At 40.2% G+C, this 17,509-nt stretch overlaps 1 protein-coding gene across 1 annotated transcript in view; it reads right to left on the bottom strand.

Annotated features, from left to right (window-relative positions):
* The window catches only part of LOC120042714 (pro-neuregulin-2, membrane-bound isoform-like), a 56,819-nt gene extending 42,892 nt beyond the window's left edge, over positions 1 to 13,927 (bottom strand). Inside the window, exons 1-3 of the mRNA XM_038987516.1 lie at positions 13,921 to 13,927; positions 13,069 to 13,231; positions 12,348 to 12,466 (exon numbers count right to left, since the gene is read on the bottom strand). Coding sequence (XP_038843444.1) covers positions 12,348 to 12,466; positions 13,069 to 13,231; positions 13,921 to 13,927 — 289 coding nt within the window. The remainder of the gene's footprint in view (positions 1 to 12,347; positions 12,467 to 13,068; positions 13,232 to 13,920) is intronic.
* Positions 13,928 to 17,509: the final 3,582 nt, after the last annotated feature.

Raw genomic sequence — 17,509 nt, 5'->3', positions numbered from 1 at the left:
GGTAAAACATTAACTTGTACTGTAGGGGTCTAGTTAAAACATTAACTTGTACTGTAGTGGTCTAGGTAAAACATGAACTTGTACTGTAGTGGTCTAGGTAAAACATGAACTTGTACTGTAGTGGTCTAGGTAAAACATTAACTTGTACATTAGGGGTCTTGGTAAAACATGAACTTGTACTGTAGTGGTCTAGGTAAAACATTAACTTGTACTGTAGGGGTCTAGTTAAAACATTAACTTGTACTGTAGGGGTCTAGTTAAAACATTAACTTGTACTGTAGGGGTCTAGTTAAAACATTAACTTGTACTGTAGGGGTCTAGTTAAAACATTAACTTGTACTGTAGTGGTCTAGGTAAAACATTAACTTGTACTGTAGGGGTCTAGGTAAAACATTAACTTGTACTGTAGGGGTCAAGGTAAAACATGAACTTGTACTGTAGGGGTCTAGGTAAAACATTAACTTGTACTGTAGGGGTCTAGGTAAAACATTAACTTGTACTGTAGTGGTCTAGGTAAAACATGAACTTGTACTGTAGGGGTCAAGGTAAAACATGAACTTGTACTGTAGGGGTCTAGGTAAAACATGAACTTGTACTGTAGCGGTCTAGGTAAAACATGAACTTGTACTGTAGGGGTCTAGGTAAAACATGAACTTGTACTTAAGTGGTCTAGGTAAAACATTATTAACTTGTAGTGTAGGGGTCTAGATAAAACATGAACTTGTACTGTAGGGGTCTAGGTAAAACATGAACTTGTACTGAAGTGGTCTAGGTAAAACATTATTAACTTGTAGTGTAGTTGTCTAGGTAAAGCATGAACTTGTACTGTAGGGGTCTAGGTAAAACATTAACTTGTACTGTAGGGGTCTAGGTAAGACATAAACTTGTACTGTAGGGGTCTAGGTAAAACATAACCTTGTACTGTAGGGGTCAAGGTAAAACATTAACTTGTACAGTAGGGGTCTAGGTAAAACATTAACTTGTACTGTAGGGGTCTAGTTAAAACATTAACTTGTACTGTAGTGGTCTAGGTAAAACATTAACTTGTACTGTAGGGGTCTAGGTAAAACATGAACTTGTACTGTAGCGGTCTAGGTAAAACATGAACTTGTACTGTAGGGGTCTAGGTAAAACATGAACTTGTACTGTAGTGGTCTAGGTAAAACATTAACTTGTACTGTAGGGGTCTAGGTAAAACATAAACTTGTACTGTAGGGCTCTAGGTAAAACATTAACTTGTACATTAGGGGTCTAGGTAAAACATTAACTTGTACTGAAGTGATCTAGGTAAAACGTTAACCTGTACTCTAGGGGTCTAGGTAAAACATTAACTTGTACTGTAGGGGTCTAGGTAAAACATTAACTGGTACTGAAGTGATCTAGGTAAAACGTTAACCTGTACTCTAGGGGTCTAGGTAAAACATTAACTTGTACTGTAGTGGTCTAGGTAAAACATTAACTTGTACTGTAGTGGTCTAGGTAAAACATTAACTTGTACTGTAGGGGTCTAGGTAAAACATTAACTTGTACTGTAGGGGTCTAGGTAAAACATTAACTTGTACTGTAGGGGTCAAGGTAAAACATGAACTTGTACTGTAGGGGTCTAGGTAAAACATTAACTTGTACTGTAGGGGTCTAGGTAAAACATAAACTTCTACTGTAGGTGTCTAGGTAAAACATTAACTTGCACATTAGGGGTCTAGGTAAAACATTAACTTGTACTGTAGGGGTCTAGGTAAAACATTAACTTGTACTGTAGTGGTCTAGGTAAAACATTAACTTGTACTGTAGGGGTCTAGATAAAACATGAACTTGTACTGTAGGGGTCTAGGTAAAACATGAACTTGTACTGTAGCGGTCTAGGTAAAACATGAACTTGTACTGTAGGGGTCTAGGTAAAACATGAACTTGTACTGAAGTGGTCTAGGTAAAACATTATTAACTTGTAGTGTAGGGGTCTAGATAAAAAATGAACTTGTACTGTAGGGGTCTAGGTAAAACATGAACTTGTACTGAAGTGGTCTAGGTAAAACATTATTAACTTGTAGTGTAGTTGTCTAGGTAAAACATGAACTTGTACTGTAGTTGTCTAGGTAAAACATAAACTTGTACTGTAGGGGTCTAGGTAAAACATTAACTTGTACTGTAGGGGTCTAGGTAAAACATTAACTTGTACAGTAGGGGTCTAGGTAAAACATTAACTTGTACTGTAGGGGTCTAGTTAAAACATTAACTTGTACTGTAGTGGTCTAGGTAAAACATTAACTTGTACTGTAGGGGTCTAGGTAAAACATGAACTTGTACTGTAGCGGTCTAGGTAAAACATGAACTTGTACTGTAGTGGTCTAGGTAAAACATTAACTTGTACATTAGGGGTCTTGGTAAAACATGAACTTGTACTGTAGTGGTCTAGGTAAAACATTAACTTGTACTGTAGGGGTCTAGTTAAAACATTAACTTGTACTGTAGGGGTCTAGTTAAAACATTAACTTGTACTGTAGTGGTCTAGGTAAAACATTAACTTGTACATTAGGGGTCTAGGTAAAACATTAACTTGTACTGTAGGGGTCTAGTTAAAACATTAACTTGTACTGTAGGGGTCTAGTTAAAACATTAACTTGTACTGTAGTGGTCTAGGTAAAACATTAACTTGTACATTATGGGTCTAGGTAAAACATTAACTTGTACTGTAGGGGTCTAGGTAAAACATAAACTTGTACTGTAGGGGTCTAGGTAAAACATTAACTTGCACATTAGGGGTCTAGGTAAAACATTAACTTGTACTGTAGGGGTCTAGGTAAAACATTAACTTGTACTGTAGGGGTCAAGGTAAAACATGAACTTGTACTGTAGGGGTCTAGGTAAAACATGAACTTGTACTGTAGCGGTCTAGGTAAAACATGAACTTGTACTGTAGGGGTCTAGGTAAAACATGAACTTGTACTGAAGTGGTCTAGGTAAAACATTATTAACTTGTAGTGTAGGGGTCTAGATAAAACATGAACTTGTACTGTAGGGGTCTAGGTAAAACATGAACTTGTACTGAAGTGGTCTAGGTAAAACATTATTAACTTGTAGTGTAGTTGTCTAGGTAAAGCATGAACTTGTACTGTAGTTGTCTAGGTAAAACATAAACTTGTACTGTAGGGGTCTAGGTAAAACATTAACTTGTACTGTAGGGGTCTAGGTAAAACATTAACTTGTACTGTAGGGGTCTAGGTAAAACATAACCTTGTACTGTAGGGGTCAAGGTAAAACATTAACTTGTACTGTAGGGGTCTAGGTAAAACATTAACTTGTACATTAGGGGTCAAGTTAAAACATTAACTTGTACTGTAGTGGTCTAGGTAAAACATTAACTTGTACTGTAGGGGTCAAGGTAAAACATGAACTTGTACTGTAGCGGTCTAGGTAAAACATGAACTTGTACTGTAGTGGTCTAGGTAAAACATTAACTTGTACATTAGGTGTCTAGGTAAAACATTAACTTGTACTGTAGGGGTCTAGGTAAAACATGAACTTGTACTGTAGTGGTCTAGGTAAAACATTAACTTGTACATTAGGGGTCTAGGTAAAACATTAACTTGTACTGTAGTGGTCTAGGTAAAACATTAACTTGTACATTAGGGGTCTAGGTAAAACATTAACTTGTACTGTAGGGGTCTAGTTAAAACATTAACTTGTACTGTAGGGGTCTAGTTAAAACATTAACTTGTACTGTAGTGGTCTAGGTAAAACATTAACTTGTACATTAGGGGTCTAGGTAAAACATTAACTTGTACTGTAGTGGTCTAGGTAAAACATTAACTTGTACTGTAGGGGTCTAGGTAAAACATAACCTTGTACTGTAGGGGTCTAGGTAAAACATTAACTTGTACTGTAGGGGTCTAGGTAAAACATTAACTTGTACTGTAGGGGTCTAGGTAAAACATGAACTTGTACTGTAGGGGTCTAGGTAAAACATGAACTTGTACTGTAGGGGTCTAGTTAAAACATTAACTTGTACTGTAGGGGTCTAGGTAAAACATTAACTTGTACTGTAGGGGTCTAGGTAAAACATAAACTTGTACTGTAGGGGTCTAGGTAAAACATTAACTTGTACTGTAGGGGTCTAGGTAAAACATTAACTTGTACTGTAGGGGTCTAGGTAAAACATTAACTTGTACATTAGGGGTCTAGGTAAGTCGTAACTTAGAAGGCAGGTGAAGCCAGCGAGCAGTTGGCCTCCCTTAAAAATAAAAAAATAATATCCAATCAGCATTGAGCTAAACTGACTGAGCTCAACTGTGACTGGTCTGTGACTGGCACATCCAAAAAAACTATCAAGAGAAGCCAGTTTGGGTTTGGCTTCACTCCTGTCATATCACATTGAGATAAATACGTCATTGACAGAAACAACTTGAATTCATGCATCTCGTTGTGTTGTTGTCCTCCGGTGGATAGCTAGCTAAAATCAACCCTTTCCTAAATGAGCCATGGATGTAGATTTGGGCTTGTGGTTTTACTTAATTCTCCGTACTGGTCAAACATTATAATGACGATTCTCATCCAACCATAGATTCATACATTGTGCCCGTGGACTTGGGGGGATGGAATTTCAATAAGTAGCTAGATTTAGAAGGCTAATGTTAACTAGTTAACGTTGCCCATGAAGGAAGCTAGGCTAGCGAGCAAGCATTTTAGCCAGGTAGCCTAGGACAAAAAAAGTGTGTACTGTATGACAGAGTCATAGACCGTTTCATCAACATGAAAGTGAGGAGGATGGCATTGGCGGTAAGGAGTGTCCAGTGAGTCCAATCTTGGTTTGGGCAAACTCTCAAAATATTTTTTAGATAGATGCTAGCAAGCCACTACATAAGACAACACAACACTTAAACAATACATTAATTGCCCTATAACAGTGACTAACAGTGCCCACAAACTGTTAGGGCCTACATAAAGTTGTCCCAACAGCAGATCTTTCTTTTCAGCACCATGGAGTGAATCCTTTCCACCTCTACACCTGGCTAACAGCGGAGCCTTGTCTGGAAGTGAAACAGTTCATTCAGCCTCATTTAGGCCTTTAGAAAAAACAACATACCTGATATGGCTGACTTGCTTAAACAAATGTGGTTTCTATTGACAATTGAGATGTACAAACTATGGCATAAGGGAACGATGAGCGGATAAGAAGCAATCCGTAATTTCGATTAAGACATTAATGAGCGAGCTAAGACAGACGTAGTCAATATAATTATTTGTTCAGCACTTTTGAAGTGCACAGCTACAGAATTCAGAAAATGGGCCATTCTTACAGTATTCTCCCTGTAGACCAAGTCAGAACCATAGGCTAAGTTATAAGGGGGAAAGGGACCAAATTATTAGGGTGAGGCATATGGGCTACTAACAGCTTACTACACAACATACACTTTGTATTACTTTCTTAACTACAGTATACATATCTCCCTGGCATACTGTATTACATAATTTATGCAGCAACATACAATACATTTTTGAACTCATCGTTGTGCTGTGCTCACTTGAACAGGAAGGTGGTACGGCGGTCCTTCTTGTGGGCAGATTTTGTCATGAAACTTTGTCATAAAAGTCTGTCATTCTCTGGATTTATGGTGCTTTCAAGACAAATGTGAACTCTGAAAAAACAAGGTCCAATCATGACGTCAGTGATCTTCAGGTCACTAGGGCTCTAAAAAGAGGCACGAGTTCCCGACTTGGAATATCGAGTTGGATGACCGATAAGAAAATATTTTCCCAGTCAGAGCTAGTCCCAGTCACAGTTGTCTTGAACTCACTGAAGTCTGAGATTTCCCAGTTCCGAGTTTCCAGTTGTTTTGAATGCGGCAGAAGTCATGCTGGATTGATCACATGACAAACGTATTTAACCTTTTCTGGCTCATGGTGTTACGTGTGAATATTTATCCTTTTAAGCTTGGAAAAGAGACCCTTAAACCCAGACTTGGACCACACACCCTCTCCACCGAGTAGCAGGGGAATCAAAATAGTGATTGCTTTGCCACGCTTGCAGTTAGCCAATGATTCCTTCCAAACCACTCATTGTTGAATTTGCAATTTCCAACTTGTTTTGTAATGTTCAATGGCCAATGAGCACCAATACGTTTTATCTATAATTTCTCTTCATAGGATTGAAGGATTGAAAAGGATTTGCCAGTAGATTGTGGATGTCATTCATGATGATGACTACTTGTCTAGCTTGCTAGCTAAGATTTTGAAAGTATGATGTTGACATGATCAGTCCAATCAAAGGTACGGTAGATATAACGTGATTTGACATCATTTTTTCTGTGGCCAATGACCTTGAGCCTTCTAGGATGGGCACTTCTAATGTAAATCTATGGCAGCACCCAAAGGGGCTTGAACTTTACATCTCTCTGTAGATTTTGCGGTGACGTAGTTTCCCCATGAGTGAAAAAATGTTTTACATTGTTTGCAAACTGATATGTGACATGTATTAATGCCAAAATAACGTGCAAAACAGGCAACCAAATGACAGGTTGCTACTGGGTGAGTCAACATGCTTTTCTACTTGCACCCACACACGCACCCACACACACCCACACACACACACACACACACACACACACACACACACACAAATCTGAACCATGGACAGCCACATCATATTTAGATTACGTTGATTGGACTAAATTGTTTTCGGTATCTTTTAGTCGTCACTGTATTAGAATAAGCATAGGTGATTTGATGATGTTGAAATGTTTAATGTTAAAATAGTGGAGGCAGCTCCTGCTTTCTTTGTGACTTGCGGTAACTCTCCGTGGTTCTAAATCAATAGTTGTTTAGTCGTCTGAAAATGTCGGAAACATTAACTTGCTAGACCATGCTGTAGGACATGTAACTGTTTGTTACATTTAAATTGTAGCTTTATTTAACTAGGCAAGTGTAACGGTCATCCTCCTCCTCTTCAGACGAAGAGGAGGAGTAGGGATTGGACCAAAGCGCAGCGTGATAATTTGACATAATGAAGTTTATTAAAGTAAAAACGAAAACCGAAAACACTTCAACAAACTACAAAATAACAAAACGATGTAGACAGACCTGAACATGGAACTTACATAAATACACGAAGAACTCACGAACAGGAACAGACTACATCAAACGAACGAACAAACCGAAACAGTCCCGTGTGGTGCAACATACACAGACACAGAAGACAATCACCCACAAACAAACTGTAACGGTTTTCCTCCTCCTCTTCGTCCGAAGAGGAGGAGTAGGGATTTGACCAAAACGCAGCGTTGTGATACGACATGACTTTTATTTAAACAAGACGAAAACTAAACAAACTTGAGAATTTACAAAATAACAAAACGACGTAGACAGACCTGAACATGGAACTTACATAACTACACGAAGAACTCACGAACAGGAACAGACTACATCAAACGAACGAACAAACGAAACAGTCCCGTGTGGTGCGCAGACACAGACACGGAAGACAATCACCCACAAACAAACAGTGTGAACAGCCAACCTATATATGGTTCTCAATCAGAGGAAAACGTCAAACACCTGTCCCTGATTGAGAACCATATAAGGCTAATTACAAGTGACCTAAACATAGAAACACAAAACATAGAATGCCCACCCCAACTCACGCCCTGACCAACTAAACACATACAAAAATAACATAAAACAGGTCAGGAACGTGACACAAACAGTGTGAACAGCCTACCTTTATATGGTTCTCAATCAGAGGAAACGCCAAACACCTGTCCCTGATTGAGAACCATATAAGGCTAATTACACCTGACCTAAACATAGAAACACAAAACATAGAATGCCCACCCCAACTCACGCCCTGACCAACTAAACACATACAAAAACAAGAGAAAACAGGTCAGGAACGTGACAGCAAGTCAGTTAAGAACAAATTCTTACTTACAATGATGGCCTACACCGGCCAAACCCGGAGGACGCTGGGCCAATTGTGCGCCGCCCTATGGGACTCCCAATCACGGCTGGTTGTGATACAGCCTGGATTTGAACCAGGGTGTCTGTAGTGACACCTCTAGCCATGAGATGCGCTGCCTTAAACCGCTGCACCAGTCAGGAGCCCGCAATATGCTTTGTGGACTTCACCAGAGAGAGGTTGCTCTCCAGTTTTAGGTCTATATATCACGGTCGCAAGGCATATGAACTAACAGGTTATAGAGCAAACAACACAATTATCACAACACATAGGTTGTAATATGGCTTTTTTTGTTTTTTGGCTCGGTTTCCCCAGTGAATTTACCCACGCACCACTACTGCGCTAGACCAAAATAGTGATGGACCAAGTAAATCAATAAACCCAGCCACCTACTCTGCCGTCTGTGTGCAGTAGAACAATAATTGCCACTTTGTCCATTTACAATGTGTGTTTGTTTTTCCTGGTGAAAACAGTGACGTTGGTAAAAATCTCCACAGAAGAGCAGCAATTGGATATCATCGGCATACTGCACAGTTGGCACAGTGCCACCATACAACACACTTTCCCCTCATTTTAAACATGCATGAGAAGAGCAAGTTCACTGTCCGTGCAGTTTTTACAGAAAACACAACAGTTGTTTTTTCCAACAGCAGATTTGTGAAACATGTTCTGCACCTCTTGGCTCTTCCTATCAGATGAATGGCACTAGTTTGGTGTTGCATGGTTACATTGGTAAATCAAATAGCTTGTAAAAATGACTATTGACAAAAGGCCATTCATTTAGTATGAATAAAGGCCATTTATTAATTTAGTATGAATACAGGTCATTTATTGTCTAGTTCTAGGGTCTATGTAAAGAAATATGGAGTAGCCCCACAATAACTACAGGGGTTTACAATACTGCTCATCTGTAAATCTCACTAACTCCATTTCCCATCTCTCATGTCTTGTTAAATCATGAATCCAGATTCCAGATTGCTCAAGTGGTTAGCGGTCAGCCAATCAGCAGTCAGGGCTTGAACCACCCAGTTTATAATGGTGTTTAGTGAGCTCCAGTTACCTCAGATATCAACATAGGACTGTGCTTCAGGTTGGTCAGGCTCAGACAGTCTGAGTGATACTCCGCATCAGATAAGTTACCAGCAGCACAGCTCACAGCTAATTATTCATCTGGTTGTGGTTACAACCTTTCATCCACTGTAACATAGTGATCATTGCCTTGTAAAACAGCAAAAAAGTGAAAACATATTTAGTGGGTCTGCTTCACTGTGAACTGGCCCGTCCACAAGATCACAAGCTACGTCCAGCCTGCCCTCTCCCTGTTTTTGACCTGTGACCTTACAGCCTCGGACCACATGCACATGCACAGACAGACCCCCATGGTCAAGGCCCTCCCCAGCGGCTGACCCTAGACAGGGAGAGGAGCCATAGGCTCGCACAGGGGAACAGTCTGGGGCTGGAGGGAGGGAGGACAGCATGTGTTGGGGCTGGTTTCTCAGGGCCTGCCTCCGACAAAGCAGTCAGTATCCAGAGGCACCACTATTGGTTCCCTCTGGGGAGAGAAATGATAGTGCTGGGAAAAGGAGCTGTTTGTCTTCATTACCCATAGGCCCTAGAGCTCATGGTCACACACACACACACACACACACACACACACACACACACACACACACACACACACACACACACACACACACACACACACACACACACACACACACACACACACACACACACACACACACACACACACACACACACACACACGCACACACACACACACACGCACACACACACACCAACACACTTCGCCTCCCTCTCTGTGTTCACCCTTGTTCAACCTTTATGGGAGAGCAAAACCGGAGTGACGGCCAACATTACTAACAATCCCAATTACTGTAGACAATTATCTGAAAAAGCTTGTATGAATGTGTGTGTGTGTCTGGAGTGAGGTGACACGGTGAGGGTGTAGGTTCAGGAAGAGATGTGACATAATGCTACTAGTGGTAATGGTGAGAGAAACCCTGTGTTACTGGCTGCCTCTGGACAAAGCCTGCAAACTTTGACTGCGTTCTAAAATGGGTGTGAAACAGTCTCCTCTGCAAAGCAGCTGGGTCTCCTCCTCCTCATCTCTCTCTCTCTCTCTCTCTCTCTCTCTCTCTCTCTCTCTCTCTCTCCCATTACTCTCTCTCCCTTTACACTCTCTCTCTCTCTCGCTCTACACTCTCTCTCTCGCTCCCCCTTTCCCTCACTCACTCCCTTCCTCCATCTACCTTGCTTTCTCTCAGTCACTCTCTCACTCTCTAGCTTTTGCTGCCTCCTTCACTCTTTCTCTCTCTCCCTAGCAGGCACACATACACAGATAATACTGCGGCTACATAATGCTATAGCAACACACTGCAGCAGGCAGGCATACACCACTGCAGCCTTTCACCAGAGTAGCCATTTCTCTCATGACCTTAGGATGAATAGCAACCCAGGCAGCTTCTCAAATCAATCATATTCCCTCTGTTCACATCAACAACAACGCATATTGTACCTGCAAAAATATATAAATAAATCCTATTATTACAGGAAAAGATGACCCAGGAAAAGACGACCCAGGAAAACAGAACACTACAGAAGGGCTATATCTTATCACACACATTCAATACAATGCATTCTGCACTCTGCATTCTGCATTCTGCATTCTTCATTCTTCATTCCTCATTCTTCATTCTTCATTCTTCATTCTGCATTCTTCATTCTGCATTCTGCATTCTGCATTCTGCATTCTGCATTCTGCATTCTGCATTCTTCATTCTTTCTTCTTTCTTCTTTCTTCTTCATTCCTCATTCTTCATTCTTCATTCTGCATTCTTCATTCTGCATTCTGCATTCTGCATTCTGCATTCTGCATTCTTCATTCTGCATTCTGCATTCTGCATTCTTCATTCTTCATTCTTTCTTCTTTCTTCTTCATTCTTCATTCTGCATTCTTCATTCTTCATTCTGCATTCTTCATTCTTCATTCTGCATTCTTCATTCTTCTTTCTGCATTCTTCATTCTGCATTCTGCATTAATTCATTCTTCGTTCTTCATTCTGCATTCATTCATTCTTCATTCTGCATTAATTCCTTCTTCATTCTTCATTCTTCATTCTTCATTCTGCATTCAGACATTCTTCTTTCTGCATTCTTCATTTTGCATTCATTCATTCTTCATTCTTCATTCTTCATTCTGCATTCTGCATTCCGCATTCATTCATTCTTCATTCTGCATTCATTCATTCTTCATTCTGCATTCTGCATTAATTCATTCATTCATTCATTCATTCTTCATTCTGCATTGTTCATTCTTCATTCTGCATTCTGCATTCTTCATTCTTCATTCTTCATTCTGCATTCTTCATTCTGCATTCTTCATTCTGCATTCTGCATTCTTCATTCTTCATTCTGCATTCTTCATTCTGCATTCTTCATTCTGCATTCTTCATTCTTCATTCTGCATTCTTCATTCTGCATTCTTCATTCTTCCTTCTTCATTCTGCATTCTTCATTCTGCATTCTGCATTCTTCATTCTGCATTCTGCATTCTGCATTCTGCATTCTTCATTCTTCATTCTTCATTCTGCATTCTTCATTCTTCATTCTTCATTCTTCATTCTTCATTCATTCATTCAGGTATTTACGTTTTTTTTGCCAACTCTGTTCATATCAAGCTTCCTGCCTAATTGTTGGCTAAACACAGCAAAATACTGTCGGTTTACCTCCCTTCATCATATTTGCTGCCATTTCTTTATTGATATCGTCTGGGTGAGCCTGTGGACATACCACCCTGATACGCCCTGTCACGCCGCCTGCCTTACCTCCCCTCCAGAGCAAGACACACACACACACACACACACACACACACACACACACACACACACACACACACACACACACACACACACACACACACACACACACACACACACACACACACACACACACACACACACACACACACACACACACACTTCCCCTGTGCAGCAAATCACTCATTCTGCCACAAGACAGAGAAGACAGTTACACCGCTGTTGGGAAGAATGAGGAGAAGAGATTCAAGAGATTACAGAGCTCACCTAAAAAACCCATATGCCACTGGTTGAGAGAAATTGTCATTGTTTTTGGGCAGAATTATGTGAGGTTTTATGTGTTGTTGCAGGTGCGTCTTGGTCAGTTTAGCACAGAAAATGCCATCCTCATCAATCTGTCGCAATTGGCGGCCACCTAATCCTGCCTAATGGGCGGGCGGGCCGTGATCTTGACAATATCCAACACGCCATCTCTTTGCTCATACATGCTCCAGCCATACACTCTGCATCATGCCAGTATTCCCTTTTCTCTGACAGACAGGCCATGGCTCAGTACTCACTGCTTTGGACATGAACAGTGCTCGTGGAGTTGGAGTTCCCCAGAAGGTTCTCTGCCACACACGTGTAATTCCCAGAATCCTCCAGCTTGGCTCTGCTGATCTGGACCCTGGAGTTCTTCCTGTGACAGACACAAACAGTTGACCCAGGGGAACCAAAATGACATGGAAACACAACAAGTGTCTGGGGACAGAGGACGACAACACAACAGGGGTAGAAGAACCTACTGTAGCCTAGCAACAAAAACAGGGAGTTGCCATACAAACCAGATTAGAGCGGGATAGAAGCCAGTTAGTCAGAGTCGATTTTGATGCAGTTTGTAATTTCAGCAGGTAAGAATTCACAGGAAGGTAAAGATTTGCAATATGGAACACTGAGGAATCTAGGGCCCATCCTATTCATCGACCCAGTAACCAACTTTAATTTAAAAGGCCACCTAGTCGCTAAACACTTCTACGCTGCAAAGTATACTTTCTGTTATTTCACTAATGAAGGAATTTGCTCATAAATCCCTGGCATACTCTCATAAATAATGTGTCTCTGTGTTGATGTTTCACTTTCGGAAATGCTTTTCATCCTTTGGGTCAGCTGCTAAAAGCATTAGGAGAAAACTACTGAAGGAGAAATTTCTGCCATGCAGTGACTTTTGACATTTGTCTGTTTTGCTAATACTACCACATGCTAAATATATTAGGAGCTTCAAGGGATTGTAGATGGACTCACTGGCTGGACTTTATTTTGACCTCTCTGCTTTTCTTGAGCTCACTGCCATCTTTGAACCATTTGTAGGTAGGGCTGGGGTTTCCTGTAGCCTCACACTTGACCGTGAGCCTGCTCCCCTCATCCACCATCAGGTTCCTCAACCGCTTCAATTTTGGGGCATTAGCTAAACACAGAGAGAGAAACAGAGGTGATATTAGACATTTTGAAATTAAATGGGACTCGCTTGAAATGGGTTTAAGACAAGAAACAGAGAGAGAAAGAGAGACAGAGAAAGAGAAAACTTTTTGTGTATAATGTTTACTGTTAATGTTTGATTGTTTTTGTCTTTCTTTTGTTTAAGTCTCTTTGTTGGTTTTTGTCATTGTTGTTTTGTTTATTGTTTATTTCACTTGCTTTGGCAATGTAAACACATTTCCCATGCCAATAAAGCCCCTTTTGAATTGAAATGAGAGTGAGAGAGGGAGATGTGGAGAGAGGGGGGGTACACAGAGACCCAGAAAGACAGAAGGAGAATCTCAATTGCATACTCCTCACGTCCTCTCTCCTCGCCTCCTCAAAACTCATTGGAAGAGAAGGACAGAGGGGAGGGACCTCTGGCTTTCTCATCCAATGGCTTTGAGAAGGAGAGAGGACGTGAGGAGTATGCAATTGAGATTCTCCCTCTGTCTTTCTGGGTCTCTGTGTACCCCCCCTCTCTCCACATCTCCCTCTCTCACTCTCATTTCAATTCAAAAGGGGCTTTATTGGCATGGGAAATGTGTTTACATTGCCAAAGCAAGTGAAATAAACAATAAACAAAACAACAATGACAAAAACCAACTGAGATTCTCCCAGAGACACAGAAAGACAGACATGTCATGTCACCAAGAGCTCAGTCATCATCTCTCTCGTATAGCCAGATGAGGTCACCAGAGCTCAGCCTCTCTCATATCTCTAGACAAAGTCAGAATCACTGTCAAACAGGATACATTTTTACATTGTCTTCAATCGAGTAGCTAGTTTCAGTTTATATGAATGCTTGAAGCGGTATGCTTCAAGCATTCACAACTGAATGGAACAAAAAAGCTATTTGGAATGATATGCTTCAAAGAACACAAGACATAACTGAACCTAATACCAGAAAAGGGATGAACTACTCTCAGAATGCAATATCCTCTAAGAACTGCTCTCAGAATGCAATATCCTCTAAGAACTGCTCTCAGAATGCAATATCCTCTAAGAACTGCTCTCAGAATGCAATATCCTCTAAGAACTGCTCTCAGAATGAGATATGCTCTCAGAATGCAATATGCTCTAAGAACTGCTCTCAGAATGCAATATCCTCTCAGAACTGCTCTCAGAATGCGGTATGCTCTAAGAACTGCTCTCAGAATGCAATATGCTCTAAGAACTGCTCTCAGAATGAGATATGCTCTCAGAACTGCTCTCAGAATGCGATATGCTCTAAGAACTGCTCTCAGAATGCAATATGCTCTAAGAACTGCTCTCAGAATGAGATATGCTCTCAGAACTGCTCTCAGAATGCGTTGAGCTCTCAGAACTGCTCTCAGAATGAGATATCCTCTCAGAACTGCTCTCAGAATGCGATATCCTCTAAGAACTGCTCTCAGAATGCAATATCCTCTAAGAACTGCTCTCAGAATGCAATATCCTCTAAGAACTGCTCTCAGAATGCAATATCCTCTCAGAACTGCTCTCAGAATGAGATATGCTCTAAGAACTGCTCTCAGAATGCAATATCCTCTCAGAACTGCTCTCAGAATGCGGTATGCTCTAAGAACTGCTCTCAGAATGCAATATCCTCTAAGAACTGCTCTCAGAATGCAATATCCTCTCAGAACTGCTCTCAAAATACGACATGCTCTAAGAACTGCTCTCAGAATGAGATATGCTCTAAGAACTGCTCTCAGAATGCGGTATGCTCTAAGAACTGCTCTCAGAATGCAATATCCTCTAAGAACTGCTCTCAGAATGCAATATCCTCTCAGAACTGCGCTCAAAATACGACATGCTCTAAGAACTGCTCTCAGAATGAGATATGCTCTAAGAACTGCTCTCAGAATGAGATATGCTCTAAGAACTGCTCTCAGAATGAGATATGCTCTAAGAACTGCTCTCAGAATGCAATATCCTCTCAGAACTGCTCTCAAAATACGACATGCTCTCAGAACTGCTCTCAGAATGCGATATGCTCTAAGAACTGCTCTCAGATTGAGATATGCTCTAAGAATTCCTCTCAGATTGAGATATGCTCTAAGAACTGCTCTCAGAATGCAATATGCTCTAAGAACTGCTCTCAGAATGAGATATGCTCTTAGAACTGCTCTCAGAATGAGATATGCTCTCAGAACTGCTCTCAGAATGCAATATGCTCTAAGAACTGCTCTCGGAATGAGATATGCTCTAAGAACTGCTCTCAGAATGCAATATGCTCTAAGAACTGCTTCCAGAATGTGTTATGCTCTTAGAAAGAAATACAATACCCACTAATCGTTGCTCAGACCTCTACATTTTAAACCCCTATTTATTTATTTATCTCTACTTTTTTTGTCTATACTGTGCCATTTTTGTAAGCCATAGATTGACAGAAAAGTATTGTTAAGGATGTTGCTAGATGTGCACTCAAGAAGGAAATGACACCATGTTGTTAAATGCACTACAAAAGGAAGAGGAAGCATACGCGTATCACTTACATGTCTGTTAATTACCTTTCATTACCATGTATGAAGCTACTTATTTCATGTCTATCTCACCGTAGACACACATTTTATCGTTAGCTGCCACTCTGTTAGTATATATAGTGCATTCATAAAGTATTCACACCCCTTGACTTTCTCCACATTTTGTTGTGTTACAGCCTGAATTTAAAATGGATACAATTTAGATTTTTTTTGTCACACTATAGCCAATAATGTGGAATTATGTTTTTCCAAATTCTTATACATTTGTCAAATATGAAAAGCTGAAATGTCTTGACTCAATAAGTATTCAACCACTTTGTCATGGCAAGACAAAATAAGTGCAATAGTGTTTAACATCATTTCTGAATGACTGCCTCTGTACCCCACACATACTGTACAATTATCTGTAAGGTCCATCAGTCGAGGAGTGAATTTCAAACACAGATTCAACCACAAAGACAAGGGGGGTTTTCCAACGACTCGCAAAGAAGGGCAGCTATTGGTAGATGGGTAAAAATAAAAGAAGCAGACATTGAATATCCCTTTGAGCATGGTGAAGTTATTACACTTAGTTATTATTACACTTTGGACTACAAAGATACAGGTGTTCTTCCTAACTCAGTTGCCAGAGAGAAAGGAAAAAAAAAGAAAACCACTCAGAGACTTCCCCATGAGGCCAGTGGTGATTTTAAAACAATTACAGAGTTTAATGGCTGTGATAGCAGAAAACTGAGGAAGTATCAACAAAATTGTAGATACTCCACAATACTAACGTCATTGACAGAGTGAAAAGAAGGAAGCCTGTACAGAATACAAATATTCCAAAACATGCATCCTGTTTGCAATAAGGCACTAAAGTAAAACTGCAAAGATAATGGCAAAGAAATTAACTTTATGTCCTGAATACAAAAGCATTATATTTGGGGCAAATCCAAAACAACACATTACTGAGTACCACTCTCCATATTTTCAAGCATGGTGGTGGCTGCATCATGTTATGGGTATGCCTGTCATAGGCAAGGACTAGGGAGTTTCTTTTAGGATAAAAATGAAGGGAATAGAGCTAAGCACATGCTGAATCCTAGAGGGAAACCTGGTTCAATCTGCTTTCCAACAGACACTGGGAGACAAATTCACCTTTCAGCAGGACAATAACCTCAAACACAAGTCCAGCAAGTTGCTTACCAAATGACATTGAATGTTCCTGTCTATCAATGATCAACAACCAAATTGACAGAGCTTGAATAATGTGCAAATATTGTACAATCCAGGTGTGCAAAGCCATTAGAAACTTACCCAGAAAGACGCTGCCAAAGGTGATTCTAACATGAATTGACTCAGGGGTGTCAATACTTACGTAAATTCGATATTTCTGTATTTCTTTTTATATACATTTGCAAAATTTCAAAAAACACGTTGTCACTTTGTCATTATGGGGTATTGTGTGTAGATGGGTGAGAGAAAAAATGGAATCAATTTTTAATTCAGGCTGTAATACAACAAAATGTGAAATAAGTAAAGCGTTATGAATACTTTCTGAAGGCACTGTATCCCGATGCGAAGTCACCTTACCCCTATACATATCTACCTCCATCACTGCAGTATCCCTGCACATTGTAAATATGCTACTGGAACTGACCATTTATATAGTATGCTTGCTTACTTCATCGTGTTCTTCTTATTTCATATTTTTATATCTCGTGTTTTTGTTCTACCTTATATTATTTTTAGTACTAATTTGATATTGATTACTCCATTGT

The sequence above is a fragment of the Salvelinus namaycush genome, unplaced genomic scaffold (assembly GCF_016432855.1).
Source record: "Salvelinus namaycush isolate Seneca unplaced genomic scaffold, SaNama_1.0 Scaffold752, whole genome shotgun sequence".
In the NCBI taxonomy this organism is placed as follows: domain Eukaryota; kingdom Metazoa; phylum Chordata; class Actinopteri; order Salmoniformes; family Salmonidae; genus Salvelinus; species Salvelinus namaycush.
The sequence above is the reverse complement of the archived record's forward strand: the minus strand, read 5'-3'. Positions and strand labels throughout refer to the sequence as shown.